Here is a 22,172-nt window from a genome sequence, read left to right on the forward strand (position 1 = left end):
CATGAAGCTACCAGGCCCGTGGACAATTAAGCATTCTTTAATTATTATAAACAAATACTCACACTTGGAGAAACATGCAAAACACAAAATTCTAAAGCAATGGCTACAAGTATATACTTGGTAACAGCCTTCCAAACTCATGCCAGAATATACTCTGAATATACTCCGTATAAATTTTAGCATCTTTAGTATAAAAGCAACCAAAACAAAAAATAAACTATTTTGAAGGGACTGTTTATGCAATTTGTTAACAGATCGATCCCCTTCCTATGCAGAAGAGACAGAATCTAACTTCATTGATGCCAGGATGAGAAACGTGAGCTCGATGGCTCTGCCCGCGGGGACAGCGGGGCCGTCTGTGCCCCCGGGAACCCCCCGCAGTGGTCCTCTGATGTGTTCCTAGTCGTGCTCCAAACACTGGTCCCCAGACACGGCACCGTGGGAACATTTGTCTCAGGGAGGAGATGGCATGAAGGCAGAGCTATGACTCCGCATCAGATTCATAAGAGTCGGCATGGGCTCGGGGAACACGTCGAGCGCACGGCTCCACACCTGCCCGCTGCCCCGCTCAGATCCTGATTCATCGACTCAGCGTGTCCGTGACCCAGCACTTACCATGGACTCTGCCATGCTTGTGCTGACCGAGCCACCGTGTTTCTTAAACAGCCTCCTTCTTCCCATGACAGAAATGGCGAGTGGCCTCCAGCCGGCGTCGTGGCAGGACGGAGGGCGGCCAGTCAGCTGCTTTACATACTCTCCCATCAATTTCAAAAGGAAATTCTCTGCGGAAGGGACACCTGTCAGGGCACCCTGCTGTGCTTTTTATGTCCGTGGATTGGTGTGGATTTTCTGTTTCTTTTGCCTCTGTCTTCCTGCAACAGCTTCTGTCTCAGCCCAGTCAACACCTCCCTCTCCGGTCAGATGTCCGATTCAGGCGTTTGGTCGCCCGTCCTCACCCCTGACCGCTGTGCCGCGGGCTTCCAGGGGCCACACCGCGTTTGAGTAAGAAGAGGAATGAACGTCTCTCGTTGACCTTCAGACGAGGGAGGGGGACAGATGGAATTCAGCTCACTGAACATACTATGACTATTATAGGTTGCATTTGCTATTTTAAATATAGGCATACCTCATTTTATTGCATTTTGCTTTACTGAGCTTGGATTCAGATCAAAGGGATTTGCTTTTTTTTTTCTTTTTTGAAACAAATTGTAGGTTTGTGGCAGCCCGGCGTGAAACAAGTCTACCAGCCCCATTTTCCAACAGCACCTGCTCACTTGGCATCTCTGTGGCACATTTTGGTGACGCTCACAGTATTTCTAACTTTTTTGTTGCCATCATATTTGTTATGATGATCTGTGACCAGTGATCTTTACTATTGGGGTTGTTTCCAGGCGCCATGAACTATGTGCATCCAAGACCGTGAACTTCATTGGTAAATGGCTCTACCGACTGGCCATTTCCTCACGTAGGCCCCTCTCTGTCCTTGGGCTCGCTACTGCCAAGACACAGCAGTACTGAATTTAAGCCAACTCACAGCCCTACCGTAGTCTCTGCATGTTCACCTGGAGGGAGAAGCTGCTTGCCTCCCACTGTCAACAAAGGCTGGACACGACGAAAGCTCAGTGAGGAAGGCGTGTTGAAAGCGGAGGCCCCTGATGCCGGTTAGCCGAGTGGTGAACCAAAGGAAAAGCTCCTGAAGGAAATTAAAAGTGCTGCCTCGGTGAACACACGAATGAGAGGAAAGTGACACCGCTTTATCGCTGATACAGAGAACGTTTTAGTGGATAAGAGGCCCAGCCAGCCACGACCTTCTCCTCAGCCAAAGCGGGAGGCCCCGACTCTCTCCGGTTCTGTGCAGGCAGAGAGGGGAGGACGCGGCAGGAGCGAAGCCTGAAACGAGCAGAGATCCGTGCTTGAGGTTTAAGGAAGGAGGCCGCGTCCGTGGCACGGAAGTGCAAGGTGAAGTGGCACGCTGCCGTAGGAGCTGCAGCGAGTGACCGGGAGATCCAGGAGATCCGGAAGATCCGGAAGATCCGGAAGATGGCGATCGTTCCCGAAGGCGGCTGCCCTGACCAGCAGATTTTCAGGGTGGACGCGAGAGCCTCCCACGGGAAGAAGGTGCCATCGAGGACTTCCCAGCTAGACAGGAGGAGTCCGTGCTGCCTTCAGAGCTTCCACGGACAGGCTCATCGTCTGGTCGGGGCCAGCGCAATGGGTGACTTTTAACGTGCAGCAGGTGCTGATTTATCATTTCTCCAATCCTAGGGCCCTTAGGAATCACGGCAAGTCTCCTCTGCCTGTCCTCTGTGAATGGAACAGCGGAACCTAGAGGACAGGACGTCTGTTCACAGCATGGTGTACTGCGTGTTTTAAGACCATTGTTGAGACCCGCTAAGGAAAAAAAGGAAAAAGATTCCTTTCACATTATCATCACTTACCGACTGTGCACCCAATCGCCCCAGAGCTCTGATGGAGTCGGACAGCAAGATTTATGTTGTCTTCATGTCTGGTAACACAACATCCAGTCTGCAGCCCATGGATCAAGCGGTCATTTCAACTGGCAGGTCATCGTCATTAAGAAATAACATTTCCTAAGGCTGTAGCTGCCCTGGATAGTGATTCCTCGGATGGATCTGGGCAAGGTCAATTGAAAACCTTCTGGGAAGGATTCACCATCCTAGATACCATGGAGAACATTCATGATTCATTGGGAGAGATCAACAGGTCACCATAACTAGGAATTTGGAAGAAGTAGATTCCAGTCTTCAGGGATGACTTTGAGGGGCTCAGGATTTCAGAGGGAGAGGTCACTGCGGGAGTGGTGCAGACAGCAAGAGAGCCAGAATCAGAAGTGGAGCCTGAGGACGGGACGCACCCGCTGCAGGATACAGCTTGGACGGATGAAGAGTTGCTGCTGACGAATGAGCAGAGAAAGTGGTTTGTGGAGGTGGGATCTACTCCCGGTGAAGGCGGTTGAAAGAACAAAGTGTTTAGAATATTGCATCAGCTTTGTTGACAGTTTGGAAGAAATTCTACTGCAGGTAAAAAGCGAACCGATGGCATCCCATGCTATAGAGATGTCACTCAGGAGAGGAGGAGTCAGTCGTGCTGCAGATGTCACCGTTGTCTTCTTTTCAGAAGTGGCCACGGCCGCCCTGACCTTCGGCACTGCCACCCTGATCAGTCAGCAGTGCCAACAGCAAGGCAAGTCTCTCCAGCAGCAAAGATCGCGGCTCGCCGAGAGCGCCCACGATGGCTGGCATCCGTTCAGCAAGAGGCATTCTTCCATCCAAGTACTAACCAGGCCCGACCCTGCTTAGCTTCCGAGATCAGACGAGATCGGGCGTGTTCAGGGTGGTATGGCCGTAGACAGCAAGAGGCATTCTTGATCGAGGTATGTACGTTTGTTAGGCATCATGTCATCACACACTTCATACTGACTCCAGGAGGGCGGAGAGGTGAGCTGTACATGCAGTGGAAACCGAAACGTTCTTCTGACTCGCTGTCTTGTGGTATATGTGTTATTCAGGTGGTCTGGACCGGGGCCTGCATATCTCTGGGGTATCTCTGGTGCCTGTAGATAGGGACACTTGCTGGGAATTTGTAAAAAATAAAATAAAATAAAACAAAATAAAAAGTCTCTGCATGTGGGTTGGAGAGTCTCCTTCATGAACACATGCACAGCCGCTGCGGAATATATTTTTCTCTGCTTAGGAAGAGTTGTGATTCCATTGTTCTCTGCTTTGCCCTTGAAAACTGAGACAGACAGTAAGCATGGCATCATCATGTCACGTGTGGCAGGTTTTGCTCGAAAATAGCATCTCTTCCAGAAGATTCTATAATGTTGAAATGTTAGAATTTGTAAGGAAAAAAAAAGAGAGAAAATATGTTCCTTGATGATAGTCATGCACCACGACCCTGCATCTCTTTTCTATGGGCTTTTGCCTGGTAGGAACCCTTCCTGCGCCCACGGAGGGGACGTCATTCTGGCTGATCTCCTGCAGCTTCTAAAGGGAGTTCCCAAAGTAGGCGCGCCCAGCATGCGTGGGGACACACGACTTCCGGACCAGGTCCTGTCCCTGCTCCCAAGGGAGTGGAAAGATGCGTGTTTTGGGAAAGTTCGTCCTCCTGCTCTCATCAGCACGGCCCTGCCTGTGGGTGGACGGGAAGATGGTCTCGACAAGCAGTGAGAGCCCAGCCCTCAGATGGCGGCTCGGCCAGCACTGTGCCTGGTTAACGGCCTTTGAAGATGGCCAGAACCATGGTTTTCAGTCTTTTGATGTCACCTGGTTCGGTCTCCCCATTTACCAAATTTGGCATCAAAGGCTTAGAGAATTTTTTGATGATTCCAAGAGCACCAGTTAGGGCCTGTATTCTCCCATTGACCGTGACACAGTGCTCCGTCTGTGTCTAATTTTGTAAGTGTCTACACAAGGTTCTCTCCGAGGAAACTGCTCTGCTCTCCTGCTGTGCGATGGGCTGAAACGCAGGGGGAGACCCTAATGACATTCCATGGTACTGACACGTGGGAGGTTCCAGGGGCGGGGCCCTGTGTCCCTCCACGTTAAACAGCAGGTGTCCACACGAATGACTGAGCAGACACATAAGGCTACACTTAGTGTGACCTGTTAAGTGACAAGATGACCCTCTGAAACTCCAGGAGAAGAAGACCGTGAGGTAGCTACACTTCTTGGAGTATCTAGTTGTGTCTCAGAGCGTTGTCTTGTGTGGAAAATATTAAAGTGAATCATGCAAAGCTCAAGGCCTCCAGACTGTGACAAGAATGGCTGCCCTTGTAGGGGCCCTAATGCAAGTATTGATCCGGAGGGACCCAAAGGGGTGGGGCTGAGACAGGGCGGCCTCTGGGCCTCTCCCAGGACCCAGGGGCTGCCTGCTGCAAGGAGCCGTCCCTCTCCTTGGTGAAATACAAGCGTCCAATCCTCCTGGGCTCTGGCACATGGACAACACGGCAAGGCCAGTGCCTCCTAGGTCTAGCGCAGGGGCAGATCAGAGCCGCCGATTGTCTTCCTCTGGCCCCCACTGGACGTTCACAGCAGCTGCTGGGCCCTCCCAGCCCTGTGTGCACATAGGTGCCCATCAGAGCCCGTGATCTGGTTCTATTTTCCCAGGAGTGTGTTTTCCTTTGAAATCCAGGATAAGACCCAGGGGCATGAGGCACTCTGGAAAGGTCACGGGCCTCAGCGCTCTTTGAGAACTTGAGCACCTCAGAAAGCCTGGTGGCCACACTGCGTGGTGCTGTGGCCCCGTCTCCTGGAGTTGGGTGAGTGGGTGCTCCCGGGCTCCCATCCCTGTTCTGTGCAGCAGGAGGATTGGGCCGTGAGGCAGATGGGAGCCGCCCGCTGTGGTGTTTCCCTCCGGATCGTGGTGCTGCCAAGTCCTGAGAAGGGTTGGGGCTGTCCGGCCCAGAACACAGGGTTCACGTCATCTTGTGACTGCAGGGACGCCTGCTAGTCTCCCCTTCCCTCTGCCGTCCTGTGTCACTGTGAGTGCCCGTCCTCCACTGGGTCCTTCTCCTGCACGTGGAGGGCAATGGGTCCCGTCGCCTCGCGTGTCGCCTGCCTCCTCGTCTTTGAGCTCGAGCACCCGCTTCCCATCAGAAGAGATGCTGGCAGCTGGCTTCCCTTCCGAAGACCTGGTGTTGGACCCAGCTTGGGCTTCATTTCAGGCTTCTGTCAGAAAGGGGATTCTTGCCTTCCCGTTCCTGGAGATCAATGTCCATCTCATGAGGGACAGACCGACCCCCTAGGCAGGCATCAGGGTTTTTGTGATCAAGTCTTTTTTCTTCTTTTCCCTTGGGGAGATGAAAACGAGCATAGCAGACCCACCGAGGGGCCACATTTCCCCGACCGTGGAAAATACACATCCGTTTCCTTTTTCCCATTCAACCACCTGCTTCCCCTTAAAAGATGCCTTGTATAGTTCAGAGATACAATCCACAGTGTACCAAGTGTTGCAGGTTGCCAAGTGGATATAATTTGGCAAAATAAAAAGAGAAACTAGGGGTATCATAAGATATGGTGAGTCAGTGTTATTTTTTATATCCTGCTTATCAAACCAAAGCATCACGTTAATGTAGGTTGGTTTGCCCAAGCAAACGGTGGGCCAGGAGCCCTGGTTAGCCTCCCTGCTCGTGGGCAGACGAGAGGCTCCACTGAGCTGGAGAACGTGATGTGATGGGGCCTCATTCAACAGTTCAAAAGTCCTGCTTGAAATTTTCCCCATGACAGTTAATTTCCTCCAATCTCGTTTGTGCTCAGTATATGGTGCGTAACAACCAAGTGTCTTTCCATCATGCTGGTCCCTTCAGTTCCCTGGTCTGTCTCCTCGTCCTCGAGAGCTTCCGTCACGCTGCCTCTCCAGGGTGCCTTCCCACTACAGTCGGAAACCTATGAAAATCCCACATTGTGCCACATCGAGGAAACATAACAAGCCCTCGCTGGGGCCTTACAAGTGATATTTCTAGAAAGGACAAGCATTGACATTTCTCTTTTTTTCAAAAGGAAGCTTTGAGATTATGTTCACACTTTCCCTTCTCTCCACTCAAGAATCTCTGATTACACTGTAACATGCACGACCATGAGTCCATCACACGGCCACCAGCCTGCGGGAGCCCCTCAGGCACAGCGTTTCTCTTTGTGCCATAAACCATGGACATAAATGACCCTTCGGCATTAGAACCCACGAATCCCCGAGCCCAGCCCCTGGCTTCTCCTTCGGCACTCTCACCCCCTTTCGTCTGGTGGAAGAAACCCTGACCGTGAATGTGAGTAGGTAATTGCAAAAAATAACACCAGGTCCATTTAAGAAATTTTCCAGGAAAATGTTGAAATATAAAATGTCTGGTGAAAACATGATTAAAGGGGGGGAGAAAAACCTGTGGGATTCAAATTGCTATAGGAACGCTCAGAGCCCCTTAAATGAATTTGATTTTTTAACCTTGATTAACCTTAAAAAATCGATTTGATTTTTTAACCTTGTTTAGGTCTTAGCCATTAAAAGTAATAAGAACAAACCTCACGTGACTGTTTCCAGCCCCTATAATTTGGAAATATGTCGACCGATCATGTCTGTACCAGATGCGTGTTCCAGAGGATGTTTTATGTGATTTGATGTTATAAGTGAAGTTGGGTTAGGACAACATGAAGCCAGCCTTTTGGCCCCTGAACCATGGCCCTTTTACACTGTGGGAGGACCTAGATTTGGGGGGAAGGTAGAAGAAAGGGAGATCTTTCTCTTCTGTTTGAAACAGCGTGGAGGGCTCATCCATTGTTTCAAAATCTCTTTTAAAACTATGGGTGATCAGTGGAGCAGAAACAGGTCAGGATTCACCAGCAGACATGAGTGAGTCGTGCTCCTGGCAGGAATGGGTCTATCAGCGACTCCAGCGGGCGCTCGTTTGGGGCTGGGCACTGAGTGAGATGCTGACACACGATCAGTCCATTTTTGTGAAAAATACTGATTTCCTATCGTTTTGCATGATCATGTGAGCTGCTCATTCCCCCCATGGGTCTCTTATGCATTTCTTTGATTACCAGAGGAAAAAATGCTGAGTCCAGTGGAGAGTAATATGTGTATTAACATAAGGGCACATACACACACAGTGAAAACTTAGCTTCTTCTTACAGTAATGGAAAGGCATAAATTAAGGGACAAAACGTTTTACTTATAACTTTGAATATTATAACACAGAGTTTTAAGAATTGGCCCCCTGACGATGTTGGCTGCATTCAGGGTAAGACGAATTCTAATAAAGAGAGTCCCCGTTCCTAACAGTTTAACCGTGTCCCTTATGCTGACTCCAACGCCAAAGAGACCTGATAGCTACAAACAATAAAACCCTAATTCAGATAAAAGAGGCTTCCGACTCTCACATTATGTTTAACTGCTCCAACCTAGTCACAGTCGCTGTCTCCCTCCCAACCCTGTTTCTGCCCAGAGGACACCACCTGGATCTCGGTACAGCACAATGGCTCCCAGCTGGCCAAGGTCAAAAGCTCGAATGGAGGAAGCCCCCAGCCCGTGTTTTTCAAGTACGCAGCCAGCCCGGACCAGCTCCAAGCCATCACGGACGGTGCGGACGACTGCCGGCAGGAGCTGGTCCTGCACTGCAAGAAGTCGAGGCTTTCAGCTGGCCGCGGTGAGTCATGGGAGTCCCTCGCCATCGCGGGCTGCCGTGCCCACCGGTGGCAGGGGCCTGACCCAGGTGCCATGTCGCGATCGGGACGTTACAGAGATGCTTCCTCGGAGCGGAGAGCGGGGTCCGTATGTGTGGCCCCTCGCTCAAAGCGGAGAGCGAGCTGGGAAGTCTCTTCCCAGACTCAAGTGGGCGACGGATAGACGAAAGCCTCCTCACGAGGTCATCGGAACGCTCAGGGCTCAGCCACCATGAAGGGCGGCCACGCCTCCGAAATGTTTGGTCTTAGACAGATGGGGAACAGCACGCGGGGCTCAGTTATCTGGAGGCGATTATCCTGAGAGATTCTTCATCATGGGCTGAGTGTGATTAGTCTCTCGGTCATCATTAATAGGGAGCCATGTCGGTGTCACGCAGCTCCTCTCACGCAGCACCCCGGCTAGTGGCTTTTCATAGCGCTTCTATTCTTGAAAATTTTACTTTTGGTTTCGTATGTTCTTCCTTTGAAATGCCTCATTTTGTCAGAACGGTAGTCAGGGTCCTCTAAGCTCAGGGTCTGAACCTGCCGCTCAGCAGCCCGGGGGTTCCTCTCCCCAAGACTTTCGTGCTCAGACACTGACCTCGCCAGGACCGAACTGCACAACGTCGATGAAAGGCATGAAGCAAACGCTGTTCCTTGGCCTCGCTCCAGCATGTGGAATGCGTGGTTAGTCCTGGGGGATTAGTGCTCCTTGCGACTGGGTTCCTGCCAAACAGATGAGCCAGCTAAACCGGGTCGCTCCCAGGACGGAGAAAGCAGCCCCCGGGGGAGGAACTCAGGGCGGCTTGGGCTGCTGGAGCAGGGAAAGAGGCGAAGCAGAGCGGTGTAGACGCCAGCCGCTAGCAGGGCCGGCAAGCAAACCCCCTTGAATCTGGGAGCAAACTCTGCGCGCTGGCATGTGGTCTGTGCCACAGCCTGGACACGCGGCCCAGGTCAGTAAAGAATCCCCACACGGAGGGCGGGCCTCTCCCTACCTGATTCGCAAGTGATTCCTCGGCTGTGCTCCCTCCCACAGCAGTAAATAACGCAGCCACGGCCGCCACCAAACCGAGGCTTTAACTGGGGTTGGGGTGGAGACGGAATGAGGGACTTGTTAACTACACAGGCTGGAGGCTGCCCTTCCGTGGGCTGCTGCTGGAGAACTCGCACAAACCTCCTTCAGACGGGCGCAGTCCAGCCCGTGAGCCCAGTGGCCCTTCATTACGGCGCAGGCGAGGCCTAAACACTGTCGCCTGAGACACCTGAAAAGGGTCGCACTGGTTCACGGTGGTCATCCACGGACATGAATGGGCGCAAGGAGCCTTCCCCGGGAGCCCTCAGTGGAAGGTTATATGGTGGGAAACCACCCTAGGTGGCTGTCGGGAGCTTAAGAGTGTCATGGAGCGGACTGGGAACGGGAATGTCAGTCAGAATCGAGTTTTCCCCCCAAGAATTATCCCTGTGTTCAAATCCTCAGTTGTTACCAGCTCACTGGGGTTTATCGTGAGAGGAGAGAAGGCGGGGGCCTGGCTCCTGTGGTTTTCTGGGAGGGCTGCTGGGGAGCCGTGGGCCTCAGCTCTTGTTAGGGTCCCGCGGCCTTTGCCTGCAGCAGCTGGTAGGTCTCTATGCTGCAGGTGTCAGGGGCTGCGGTTCTGGGGGCCTAAGAGGGAGCTCAAGGGCGGCAAGTGCTGATTCCAGGAGACTGTTCGGTCTCCGTGCCGTGGGCGTGAAGGTCCCTGAGGATGGCCCTTGTGGCCGGAGCGGAGCACAGCCAGCCAGGGGCTCAGGTGCCGGAGGTGGGGGGAGCCCTGTTCCCTTCCCTTCAGCCTCTTCTTCCTCTTTGCATTGTTCTTAATGATCCTTTTGCACGTTCTCTGGATTGCTCCAAGAAAGCTTGAATGGAGCCCAATGCATTCTGTACCTTGAACAACACTTGCTGGTTCTTGCTTGATAGAGGAAATGAGAGAATCGGGTGTGAGCAAACATCCGTGGGCAACGATGTCTTTGCTCCTCCGTCTATGGAAAGGATGTTGAATAATCCCATGTTTAAAATGGTGTTTTAAAAAGTGTCTGTTGAGTGGAAAAGATCTTCCACCCCCTACAGATAAGTTTCAACACACTGAGGGGAAAAAACAAACGTTGCCGACATTGATTTCTTGGCGCGCATCTCACCCAGCGGGCCTGCGGTGGGTGGTCATGAGTGCGGCCCGTGTGCGCCCGCTGGGAGGCTGTGGGCAGCAGGTGAAGGCTCGTCGCACAGGGGACCATAACGAGCGGTGGCGGCTGTAAGTTAGGGAGAAGGTGGGACGTGTTCCAGATTCCCGGTGGGGCCGGGTGGGGACAACCTGAGGGTCTGAGGGAGGGAGCACGCTGAAATGGACAGGTGTCTTCGCAGGCGGCTGATGGAGGTCACTTCCGTTTCTCCTGCTCTGACTCTGTTTATGAGGCACTGCTCCCCTCCACCCTCCCGAGGGCCCTCCTTCCCTGTCATCCTCACCCTGCATGTCTGTCCTGGGGCCTCAGCAGAGGACACAGCCCAGAAGAGCTGAGGGGGCCTCTGGCCCTGTTGGAGCATTTGAGCATTGAGCTAGACTGGCCTCAGTTGTCCAGAGCCCAGGACCCGCCTCGGGCACGAGGGAGGCTTATCAGGCCATGTCTGTGGTTTCCAGATACAAAGCCAACGTGTCAGTACGAGAAACTCGTTCCTCCAGCACACTTGGAAGACATGACGGGAGAGTACTGGTCTTTTCATCCCATAGATAAGAAATCCATATTTTGTCCCATATTACATCTTCCAATGGCATTTTAGGCTCTCGAACAGCTTTTGGATGCAGTGTACAAATTACTCTGGTTTTCATTCATTCCTTTTTTTTTAAATGACAGTTCTTTCAATGTTTTGTCCAAATAAATGATGTCATTGGAGTCCTCAGGAGAAATGTGTAGATATCATGCCTGAATGAGTTAGGGACGATTTGCTCATTTTCTAATAAAAGTAAAACATATGGTGAGAATGTACGTCTAGATGTGGAAATGTTTCTTAAACCTTTGGAAGTCCTCCTTGAAAGGACCCTGTTGTGGAGTTAACCTCTGCTCATCTGTGTTTTAGACAGAGGGGAGTAAAGGACTATACTGGGGAGGCAGGCAGTGGGGGGCAAAGTAGGTGTCACTTTTCTCATACTTGTCTTTCAGATGGAACCCCCGTGAGCTGGTGGGTTGGAAGAACCAATGAAACACACACTTACTGGGGAGGTTCTCTGCCTGGTGCTCAAAAGTGTGCTTGTGGATTACAGGGGAACTGCCTTGATTCTCAACGTCACTGCAACTGTGACACTGCCCGGGATGAATGGTGATTTCCATATAATTTCCCTGTGCAAACTGTAATTTCGTGTTGCTTAAACTGTGTAAGTTAGGCAGACATTGGACAAGACAGTTGTATAAAGAGAACAGATTAAAGTATTCCCCAGCCAGTTCGAGGTGTAAGCTTTGATGTGTACAGTGTAATTAGTCTGAGGATGGAGGCGTTAAGGTAGCTATTTCTGTTTACCTGTGAGTAACTAATCATGTCCATTTTTATTTTTTTCCTAATAAGATAGGAATACCAGATTAATGTTTCCCATCCACTGAAAGTACCATTATCAGAGTTCCTACGGTTAAGTTTAACCCGATAGATACGATGACGGCCCCGTGGCCGACCCCGGCATGCTTGCTCACCTCCCTCGCTGCCAGCTGCATTTTTAAATGGCCTCATAGGGGAAATCAAACAGGGTCTAGGGTGCATAAAAGGGGATTATGGGACACAAACCTTGCCCTGTCGCTGGAGGTCTCAGAAGGCTTCTAAACCCAGAGAGAAGGTGGAAAGGGACCGACCTTCCAGCTAACCCCCCAGGTAGCAAGAAATAACTCCCTGAAAACACACGTCCCCAGACCTGCCCTCACACAGATCCAGAGTTCAAATTTACATGGTCCTTGGATTAAGTTAGTGTGGCCACAGGTCAGCAGTACCGATGGCTCATCATAGAAGTATGTGACATTCTTGCTAGAGGCCCGCCCTCCCCAAGGATTCCCACAGATAAAAATGCCACCAAACATGAGCTCACAATCAGGGCTATGCAGCCCCAGGGGACAGAAGTGGGAGGCAGAAGAAACCACGGAGTAAATGGATGCCTAAAAATCCCAGATCACGGATACCTTAAGAACATCAAATAAAATAAATGCGTGAGCTGTTGGAAAAACAAGGTCTGGGACTGATTGAGAAAGCAACCAGGTACTATTGACAAAGGTGATCGCAACTTACAAAAGAACCGAGTGAAGGTTTAGAAATGAAAATATTCTCACTGAAATTTAAGACTTGTCAGATCAGATACTGGACATGTGGGATCAGAACACTGGAAACAACGGAAAATGAGTGTAGATAAGTGGCAGGGACTCTAGCCCAGAGAGATGGGCATGGGAGGAAGGAAAGCAGGGACAGGGAGGGGAGAACTGGGGTCAGAGTCAAGTTTCAACAGAGGAGACTGGCAATAATTAAGGGCCAAAATAGCCAAGAAGTGGCCAGACTTGAAAAAAAAACTAGGATACCAGGCAGGATAAATAAGAGTAAATCCACCTGTAGAAGCATCATGCCGAAATCAAGGAAGATTAAAGAGAATGTGAAAGGGAGTGGAGGTGACCAGAAGGTGTCAAAGCAAGGACTGTCGGAGCCAGACAAGACCCCCTCTGTGGACCCAGCAAAGCCTGCAGGTGCCGGCACTCCCCTCGCCGTGTAGCATTAAGTACCGTAACTGTCCGGTTCCAAGTGTGTCCCCAGCCAAGATACAGGGACACCCAGACAGACAGACACAGAAGAAATACACCACCAGCCGACTCCAGAAGACGAAGTTTCAAGAATGGTTTTTAAAATGAAAGCGGGTGATCTGGTAAGGAGAGTCCCAGACGCTAGAAGAAACATCGAGGAAAGAAATGTGTAAACTCAGAGGGTAACAGAAACACAAGAGGCAAATACGGGACACCGGTCATGTGTCAGGCATGTACCCTACAGAAACAGGAGGGAGCGGTTCTGTCCAGGAAACAAAATGATTGTGATCGACAGAGGACTGCAGCCAGGGTTAGAAATAAGAACATGACTGAACTTAGAAACTTGTTCTGTGGAAGTTTGTCAGCACTAAACGGCTCATAGCGCATTGAGATTTCCAGTGTAAGCACTGAAGGATAGAAACGGTGTAAAACTCAAGTCCAAAGAGGGAAGGAAGGAAAAACAGGATTTTAAGAACAGTCAATTCAAAAGAAGGTAGGAAATAAAAGTTACAAAGGAAGAGGAAACAACGAGCAACAAAATAATGTAATATGAGTAATGAGGCACAATAAATGTGACAAAAATAGTCATTTAAATGCAGATAGGTCATTTTGAATTAAAAATAAGTATATCTTGTTTGTACACCTAGAAATATTGAAAGCAAAATCCTAAAACAAGTTACCAAGCAAATGTGCAAAGAAGTAATTTAAGTTTATAAGTCTTTTTTTTAAAGATTTTATTTATTTGACAGGGAGAAAGGGTGCCTATGCCCATAAGTGGGGGGAAAGGCAGAGGGAGAGGCAGACTCCCTGCTGAGAGGGGAGCCCAGTGACTTGGGGCTCATCAGAGGACCCTGATATCATGCATGACCTGAGCCAAAGTCAGATTTTAACCATCTGAGCCACCCAGGCGCCCCCAAATTTTGAAGTCTTAATATAGAATGATTAGTATCACCATATCATGATGCTTTTTAATTTCACCAAAAAACCCCTAATAATCCTAAACTCGTATGTTTCTAACAAAAATGACTCAAAATGTATATAGAAAATAAATGCCTGAATTGAAAGAAGGAATATACAAATCAACCATTGTAAGGAGAGGTTTAGACATACATCTGTTAGCAACTGGCAAATCATGTGGATGACAATTATTAAGGATATGGAATATTTTTATATGAAATCAACGGATTGATTTGGTAGGCCCTGAAAATTACAGAATATATAATTTTCTCAAGCGCACATGGCACATTTTTGCAAAATGATTTTCTTAATGTTTCATAAAGCAAAACCCCCAAAATTTTACAGTAGTTGTTATGGTACAGACAATTTCTCTGATTACAGGACATTGAGGTTAGAAATGAATAGCAAAGGGATGAAAGTATAGGCGGCATTTCAAAGCCACAAATGATTAGAAACAAGGAAATGAAGATGACATTTTTCATAGGAAATATGGTTGCCTACCAGGAAAACCCAAGAGGATAGACAGAAATATTATTGAAATTAATGAGAATTTAGTAGGGCTACCCACTGAATCTTAGAATAACTGAATTCCTACAAAGAGCTTATTACTGTAAGAAAATATCATGAAAACCACTTACAAAATCAGCATGAAGACTGTAGATCCTGCAATAAAGATAACAGAAATATGCAGAACTTTTATGTTTTCTTATGAGATTGTAAGAAGATGTATCTAAATGGAGATATCACACGACTGCCATGAGTGGGAAAAATCAGTATTTTCTTGGTTCCATTTAATTCCAACACCAGTCGTTTGCTGAGTGTTTGGGATGGTGACGTGCTGGGAAGATGTGCGTGGGAAAGCAGTGGTCAGTGGTGGTTCTGAAGGTCGAAGCAAGGACGGGAGACTGGTCCCCCAGGACTTGGAGTGTCAGGGGACCGCAGGCTCTGAACCAAGGGCATTTGCCGACGGGATGAGCGAAGGGAACAGCACAGCCCGAGAGCGAGCCCGGGAGCTTTCAAAACAGGGAGCTCTGGGCGGCGATGGTTCCGTGGTCCCCAGTCTCGCTTTCTCCGGACCAATTAGGAAACGTGAAAGCCAACTCGGTGTTTGTTCCCTGCGGCCTTTCCCAGAACTCAGGGGTCGCGGTGGCTGTGTTGCACCTGCCAAAAAGTGTTCTGCGAAACACCAGCAGAAGAAGCATCTCTGGAGCGCTGGGAACTGAAGACCAAGAGGAAGGGGCCTTGGCAGTCCCGTCACTGCGGGCGCGAAACCTGTCGTGAGCATCGTCATGCCCAGAGAGCAACTCTCCCAACCTTCGGGGAAAAGAGAGAAACATGGAGAGGCAAGAAAAAACCTGAGATAGAACTAAATTCGGCAATTTCAAATGAGTCTGGGGACCCTGGCAGTGAATCTCGTCCTACATGAAGCGTGGACATGTGGGAATGACCTGTGCTGAGAGAGAATTCTCAGTTCTGAGTTGTTTAAAATTTCCTCAGGTTCAGGAATTTACTTTGCAAACAACAGAATGAAAAAATAACGTATTATAATATCTGCCTTAACACACACAATTACCCATTATGATTTTCCTTAGGTTTTTTTGCAGGGCTCTCTGTGCTTTGTCATTGCTAAAAACAATTAAAGTGTAGCTTTTCACTACATTATAAATGTAGCTTTTAAATGGTTCTTTAAAATTCAGTTACTCAATGAATAACTAATGCCCTTGCATGTTCCCTCTAGATGCTCTACCAAAATAGCAATGACAGGAATGAAAATGCTTATTTGTAACATTTCCTGGTACTTAACACCAGGAATGAATTTTGCTGTGTTAGCCCCACGTTTATAACAAGCGTTTTTTCAGACTGACTCCCCCCGCAATCCATGCCACCCTCTGGCTTGTGACCGACCACCTGTCCTGGTCCCAACAAAGCCAGGTGTTCCGTGTTTGGGACGACCTGCCTGTGTGCTTCCAAGCACAGAAATCACAGGGCCTTACCCAGATAAAGCCCTGGGGTTTTGTTCCATCTGATTTTTAAAAACGATCTGACTCCAAAAAAATTGTTTCTGAACTTTCAGGATATTAGTTCAAAGTTTTGATATCTTGCTAATATTCACCGGCAGTCCCTTTGTAACATTTTTAAAGCAAAATAAAAATGCTAATAATTTTAAACTTCCTACCTCGAAAGAATATTTTTGATGCCTCAACAGAATTGGAATGATTAACTATTAAGTGATGCAGGGTCTTTTTGAAGCAAAGCGATTGGGCTGAACCATCCGAAATTGCTGGTTGTTTTGACTTGCAAAAACGTCAGTTTCCGACGCTTCCGTTTGTGTACATCGGAGCGAGTGGGGCTTTATAACCGTCCGAAACTGAAACTTCCTAGGCTCTACACAGATGCAGGGCTCCTGAAGGATACATTAGACAAACTATTTTCTGTTCTAAACCCAAAGCACATACGTAATTGAAGCAGGACGTAAGAACATGAGCAGCTCACAGGTGCGGAAGAATCTCCTTTCTTCGCCCAGAGGGGTGGCTGGTGGCACAGCTTCCTCCCAGGACCCCTGGCTCGAGTCTGGTGTTTGTTACATTGGAACCATAGATGTTCAGTCCCAAATATTCACTTATGTGATTTTATTGTATTACAATTATATTTTCACAATTGTTTATAATATCCACTAGATTCCTTGGGGACACTGATGGTGGTTTTTATGCCCACGCCCCTGACACGCAGGACCTGGCAAGGAGTCGCTGTGCACCAAATGTGGCCGAATGAACAGATAGTGACAGTCACGACGAGCACTTCCCACGCATTACCCCATGTATTAATTTTAAGAGCACATTGTATCATACCTTCTGTTTGGTTTAATCAACCGTCTCCTTCTTTCTTTCTTTCTTTCTTTCTTTCTTTCTTTCTTTCTTTCTTTCTTTCTTTTTTAATGGATGGCATCAATATGTAAGGAAATGCTTAGAAACCACGATAGGAATTTTGGAAAATTGAGTAAAAAAAGAAAAATCTGGGGATTGAAAACCTAAATCTTTTCAGTTGGGTGGTTTGGTTTTGTTTCTTTAATGAAGCCAAGCAGATCTTGCACATGTAAGTTTTGCATTTAAATCTCACAAGGCAGCTAGATGGGAAAGGGCAGCAAACTGCTTCATTGCAGGGAAATATAATGTCGTGCTCGCAGTGACGGTGATGACGTCAGCCCTGCCCGCTGTTATCTCTGTGGTCATGCAGAGGAACAAGGATCTCTGATCCTCAGAGACCTTATTAAGTAGGTTACTGTGTCAGAGTTCAGACGAGCCCTATGATTTCCTTATTGTTATATATTTACAAGTTTAGCTTATCACGTCTTGTGCTACAGTAATAGACTATTTGCTCCTTCTCTGGATGTCGTTCAGAATAACGCTAAGGTGGTCATATTTGTTTTGTAGGACCCGCGACACAGTAGTCCTTTCCCATAAGGAGCACCTGCCAGTCACTCAGGTTGCGATGAGAGACACGGGCCGACCACAGTCAGAAGCGGCTTATGCGCTGGGGCCTCTGCTCTGCTCGGGGGACAGTAAGTAGAGGCAAGAGGAGCTGTTCTGACCCCTGGAAATGCATGTCAGTGTTTTAGGAGACATGAATACTCTGCATCTCATTAGGAATGTGTTAACTTACAAAAGAAGTGTACATAGGCATTGTGCTTGAGGGAAAAATGAGGAATATGTATTACCTTCGGAGTGTGTGCCCTCTGTGTAGTATTTGAGTCGGACTAGTGCTGTGAATGTCGGTGGGATGATCTGAAACACTGATCACCCAGTCAGCAAGATCTAGTGATTTGATAATTAATTAATTGGAGTAAGTAAGTATTGGCTGAGCGCTGAGATGCCTAAAACTGGTAAGATACTGAGAAACGAGGTGACGGAAGCCATCACGTGCCTGTTCGTCGTCACCCCTGACAGTTTGCGAACCTCAGTGGTCCTAACTGTCCTCCCCCCTCCCACGGCATGTGGATTTCTCCGAAGCCTTCCGTCTCCCAAACTAACTGAAATAGAGCGGATCCACTCTATCTTTAATTTACTTCCTTCTGATCCCTCTTGAATGTGTCCCCTTCCGGCCGTCTCCTCCGTCACCCCCTACAAACTGCCTTTTCCAGGCGTCAGTGAGGCCCCAACCCGGCTAAACCTGCCCTCTGCTCTCAGGCGGCGTCGGACCTGACCTTGGCCTCCTGTCCTCACTCACTGTGATTCACGTCTCTGTTCAGCAGCCCGCTTACCCACAAAAGTCTGGGTTTTCCCTCCTTCCTTCCCCGCGCCAGTGGCATTATCCTGTTGTTGTGCCCCTGCCTGCGTCCTCAGCCCTCCGTCTCTCTGCTCGCCAGTGCTGAGCTGTTCCCAACAGGCTCGTGGCTTTAAATCCCACATTGAGGTCAATGATTCCGCCATCGCTATACCCCAGGCCGTCTCCCTGCACTCCCGCCCCTGCCATGCAGCTGTTTAGGCTGTACCTCTCTGCCTCGATAGGCATTTCAGAACAGTTTGTCCAAAAGAAGGAAAAAAAAGTGTTTCCACGACAACCTTCCCCAACTCAGGGCATGGCAACTCCCTGCTTCCTTTCGCTTAGACGGAAAATGTAACAGCCACTCATAACTTCTTTCTTCTCTTAACACACATTGGACTCATCCACAAATACAAATGTATCGCTTTGAACTTCAAAACTGGATCCAGCGCCCCCTCCCAGTGGCTTGACTGGCCTGCTTGCAGCTGCTTCTGCCCACTTAGCGGAGACGCCACAGAACGGCCAGAGGGAAAGGTCAGGGCACGTCAGTCCTCTGGCCCAGACTCTCCACTGGCACTCGTGTCAGAGCAGAGGCCAGAATTCAACGTCTACCAAGGCTGCGGTGGCCAGCCCTTCCTGGGGCCGCATAGGAGATGCTGCCATGTGGAGAAGTCCTGGCATTTCTGAGCCTTGCCATTGAGAAAAAGAACGTTTCCTACGTCAGATGACAAAAATATTGAGAGGTGGATAGTCACAGTGTACGGAACATACGAACATGCCTTGACGGATGATAGTATGAAGAATTGTTCTTCCCACTCATGACTTAGACTGCAGACCTCACTCTGTGTCCGGATAGGACGAATTAAGCATGCCCACCCCATCTCTCCCATGAGTCCCCTATGAAACCTGGGCAGAACGCCTGAAACAGTTATCTCAGGGCACTGGGAAGCCAGCAGCGGCAAGGAGGAGAAACCAGAAGGCATCATTTACTTTTCCCTCCTGTATCTGTCGGTCAACCCAGACGTGGGCACTGGGTCACAGACAGAGAGGTTCCAGGAGAAGCCCTTGAGCCCTGGCTAGAGGCCAGAACAGAAAGTTTCTAACTCTCAAGGAATGCAGGAATCCCATTTCCCTCTTTTTCTATCCAGGCAGACCCATGACGATAGCAGCAGAAGCTGCCCAAGGAACACACAAAAGCCAGGACTTCAGAAGGGGACCTTTGCTCTGCGTGGGGCAGCTGTGGCTCAGAGATGGTGGGGAGACTCCTCTTATTTTTGTTTTTTTCCTCCACTCACCCATCGCTTGGCAATGGACCAGGTAGAGTTGCATAGGAGAGCGTTACAGAGCAGTCTCAGTAGAGCCTGTTTTCTAGTTCTGTGACTGACAAGGGAGACCAGGGGACCAGAAAGTACCTGGAAGAGCAGAGGGAGGCAGCTGTTCAGGAGAGCATACTGTATGTTGTTCATGAAATCCGAGGCTCACCTTGGAGCCACACATGCATGGATCCGGTCCTAACTGTAGACCCAAGAAGTTGAGAACTGAATGGAGAGTCGACCACCCAAGACCCAGGCTGGCCACTGGGTTGTGCACGAATGAGGTAGAGTTGGGTCGTGCTGCAAAGGCTTTGGAAACTGGACTGCCATTAGAGACAGCCCACAGAAGGCAGGTTGCAATGTGTGGCCCGATCCTAACTAGGCCAAGTGCCTGCAAAAAAACCTAAATAAATTAAAAACAAAAAATAAAATTTGTATATGTGTATATATGTGTATATATGTATATATACATGTATATTCATATATATATATATATGTAATCAACATGCTCCACAACATTTGAACAGAGCCCAGAATTTATTAATATAATATTTAAAATATCTAGGAAGTCATCCAAAATTACTTAGCACAAAGAATCAGAAAAATCTAAGCTGGCTTAGGAAAATGTAGTCAACAGATACTAATGCAATTGTGACACAGTGGTTAGAATGAATTGATAAAGAGTTTAAAACAACTATTACATAAGAACTCTAACAAGCGATCATAAACACTTTTGTAGCAAATAGAAAAAGAACATTTCACCAAAGAAATAGGATATCCAAAGAGCTAAATGAAAACTTTAGAGCTGAAAAATATGAAACTGAAATAAAAGATGTCCTGGGTGGACCAAATAGTGGATCTGAGATGAGACAGTCAGTGGCCTTAATGATGGGAATGACTCATCTGATCAAAAGAAAGAAAAAATCTAAAAATGAACAGAGCCTCAAGGAACTCTGAGTCAACAACAAAGGATCTAACATTCATGTAATTGAACATCCAGAAGCAGACAGAACAGTGCGGTGCTGAAAAAAAAATTGAAAAAAAAAAGGCTGAAAATTGTCCAAGTTTGGTAAAAAACAGACTTGAGAAGTTGAATGAACTTGAAACAGGATAAACTCAAATTCACCTCCAGACACATCATTATCAAACTGCTGGAAACAAAGGCAATGGAGAATGTTTTGAGACCAACCAGAGAGGAGTGATGTATCATCTGCAGGTGAACTCCTACTCATATGGCCATGACTTTCTCATTAGAAATATGGAAGCCGGGAAGGAAGTGGCAAAACATTTCTCAAGGGCTAAAAGTAAAGAATTGTCAGTCTGGAATTCCATATTCAGCAAAAGCCTCCTTCAGGGATGAAGATAAATAAATTCTCAGACGAAGGAAAGCTAAAAGCATTCCTTACCAGGAAATACTTTAAAAGACTTTCTAAGGGAAGATTCAGACAGAAGGGAAATGATACCAGAAGGAAATTTGGGACCTCGGGGGTAAAAAATCAGCTTGAGAAATGGTAACTATCAGGGTATATATAATAGACTATTGTCCTGTTGAGTTACTTTAAATATACTTGTGGTTGTATTAAAAATACAATATTATTTCATAAAATTCTTAATTTGTACATATGGAATACATTTGTACAGATGGAATACATTTGGCAGCAATAAATAAAGGGCACTCGGTAAACTGACAGAATTGTTGGCCAGGTTTTGACATATGAGTCCAAGTAGTTAAAATGTAGATTCTGAGCAGATTCTGAAAAGGTAAGTGTATATATTGTCACTCCTAAAATAACCAATCAAGGAAATGCTATAGACAAACAAAAATAGAAAACTAAAAAATGTTTAACCCCAAAGGAGACAGAAAAGAACAAAAAAGCATAAGGAAAAAATAACAGGAAAAAAATAATAAAATGATAAAACTAAATTAAACTTGTCAACATTTATATTTAATATGAATGGTCTAAACAAACCAGTTAAAGGACAGATGGTAATGACTCCACTATGTACTTTGTACAAGAAACTCACTTCAAATATAATGATATCATAAGTTTAAAAAGAGGGGCAGGGAAAGATATTCTACACAAACACTAATTGAAAGAAAGCTGGGTTTCTGTATTAAAGTTTTTGCTTGAAAGCATAGAAAATTAACAGATACAAAAAGCGATTAAGAAGACATAAGAATCCTAATGAGCTTCAAAATACATAAAGCAACAACTGACAGGATGGAAAGGGGAAGTAGGCAAAATCATAATTATAATTAGAGATTCCAGTACTCCTCTCTCATTAATCTTTGGAACTAATGGGGGGGAAACAAGCAAAGTGTACATAAAACTTGAATGTCACCACAAAGCAACAGAATTTAATTGACATTTATGGAACACCCTACCAACAGTAAAATACACATTCTTTTAAAATGCACATGGATACACCATATTCTGTGTCACAAAACAAACTTGAGCACATATCAAATAAATCACACAAAAATACATTCCCTGACATAAATGAATTAAACTAGAAACAAAGAACAAAGAGAGTGAGAAAGTCTTCAAACACTTAGAAATTAAACACCAAACTGCTAAATATTAAATGAGTCAAGGAGGTCTCAATAGTAGACCTTATAAAATATATTGATCTGAATGAAAAGGAAAATACAACATATCAAAAATGGTGGAAG

General features: G+C 47.4%; 1 protein-coding gene across 1 annotated transcript in view; it reads left to right on the forward strand.

The window, feature by feature from the left end:
• LOC308355045 (contactin-associated protein-like 3) overlaps positions 1 to 22,172 on the forward strand; it is a gene marked incomplete at both ends in the record, with an annotated part of 149,601 nt that overhangs the window by 115,168 nt on the left and 12,261 nt on the right. The window contains 3 exons of the mRNA XM_080822949.1: positions 7,958 to 8,158; positions 11,364 to 11,520; positions 17,357 to 17,484. Coding sequence (XP_080679075.1) covers positions 7,958 to 8,158; positions 11,364 to 11,520; positions 17,357 to 17,484 — 486 coding nt within the window. The remainder of the gene's footprint in view (positions 1 to 7,957; positions 8,159 to 11,363; positions 11,521 to 17,356; positions 17,485 to 22,172) is intronic.

Source organism: Martes martes (genome assembly GCF_963455335.1).
Source record: "Martes martes genome assembly, chromosome: 14".
Taxonomy (NCBI): Eukaryota; Metazoa; Chordata; class Mammalia; order Carnivora; family Mustelidae; genus Martes; species Martes martes.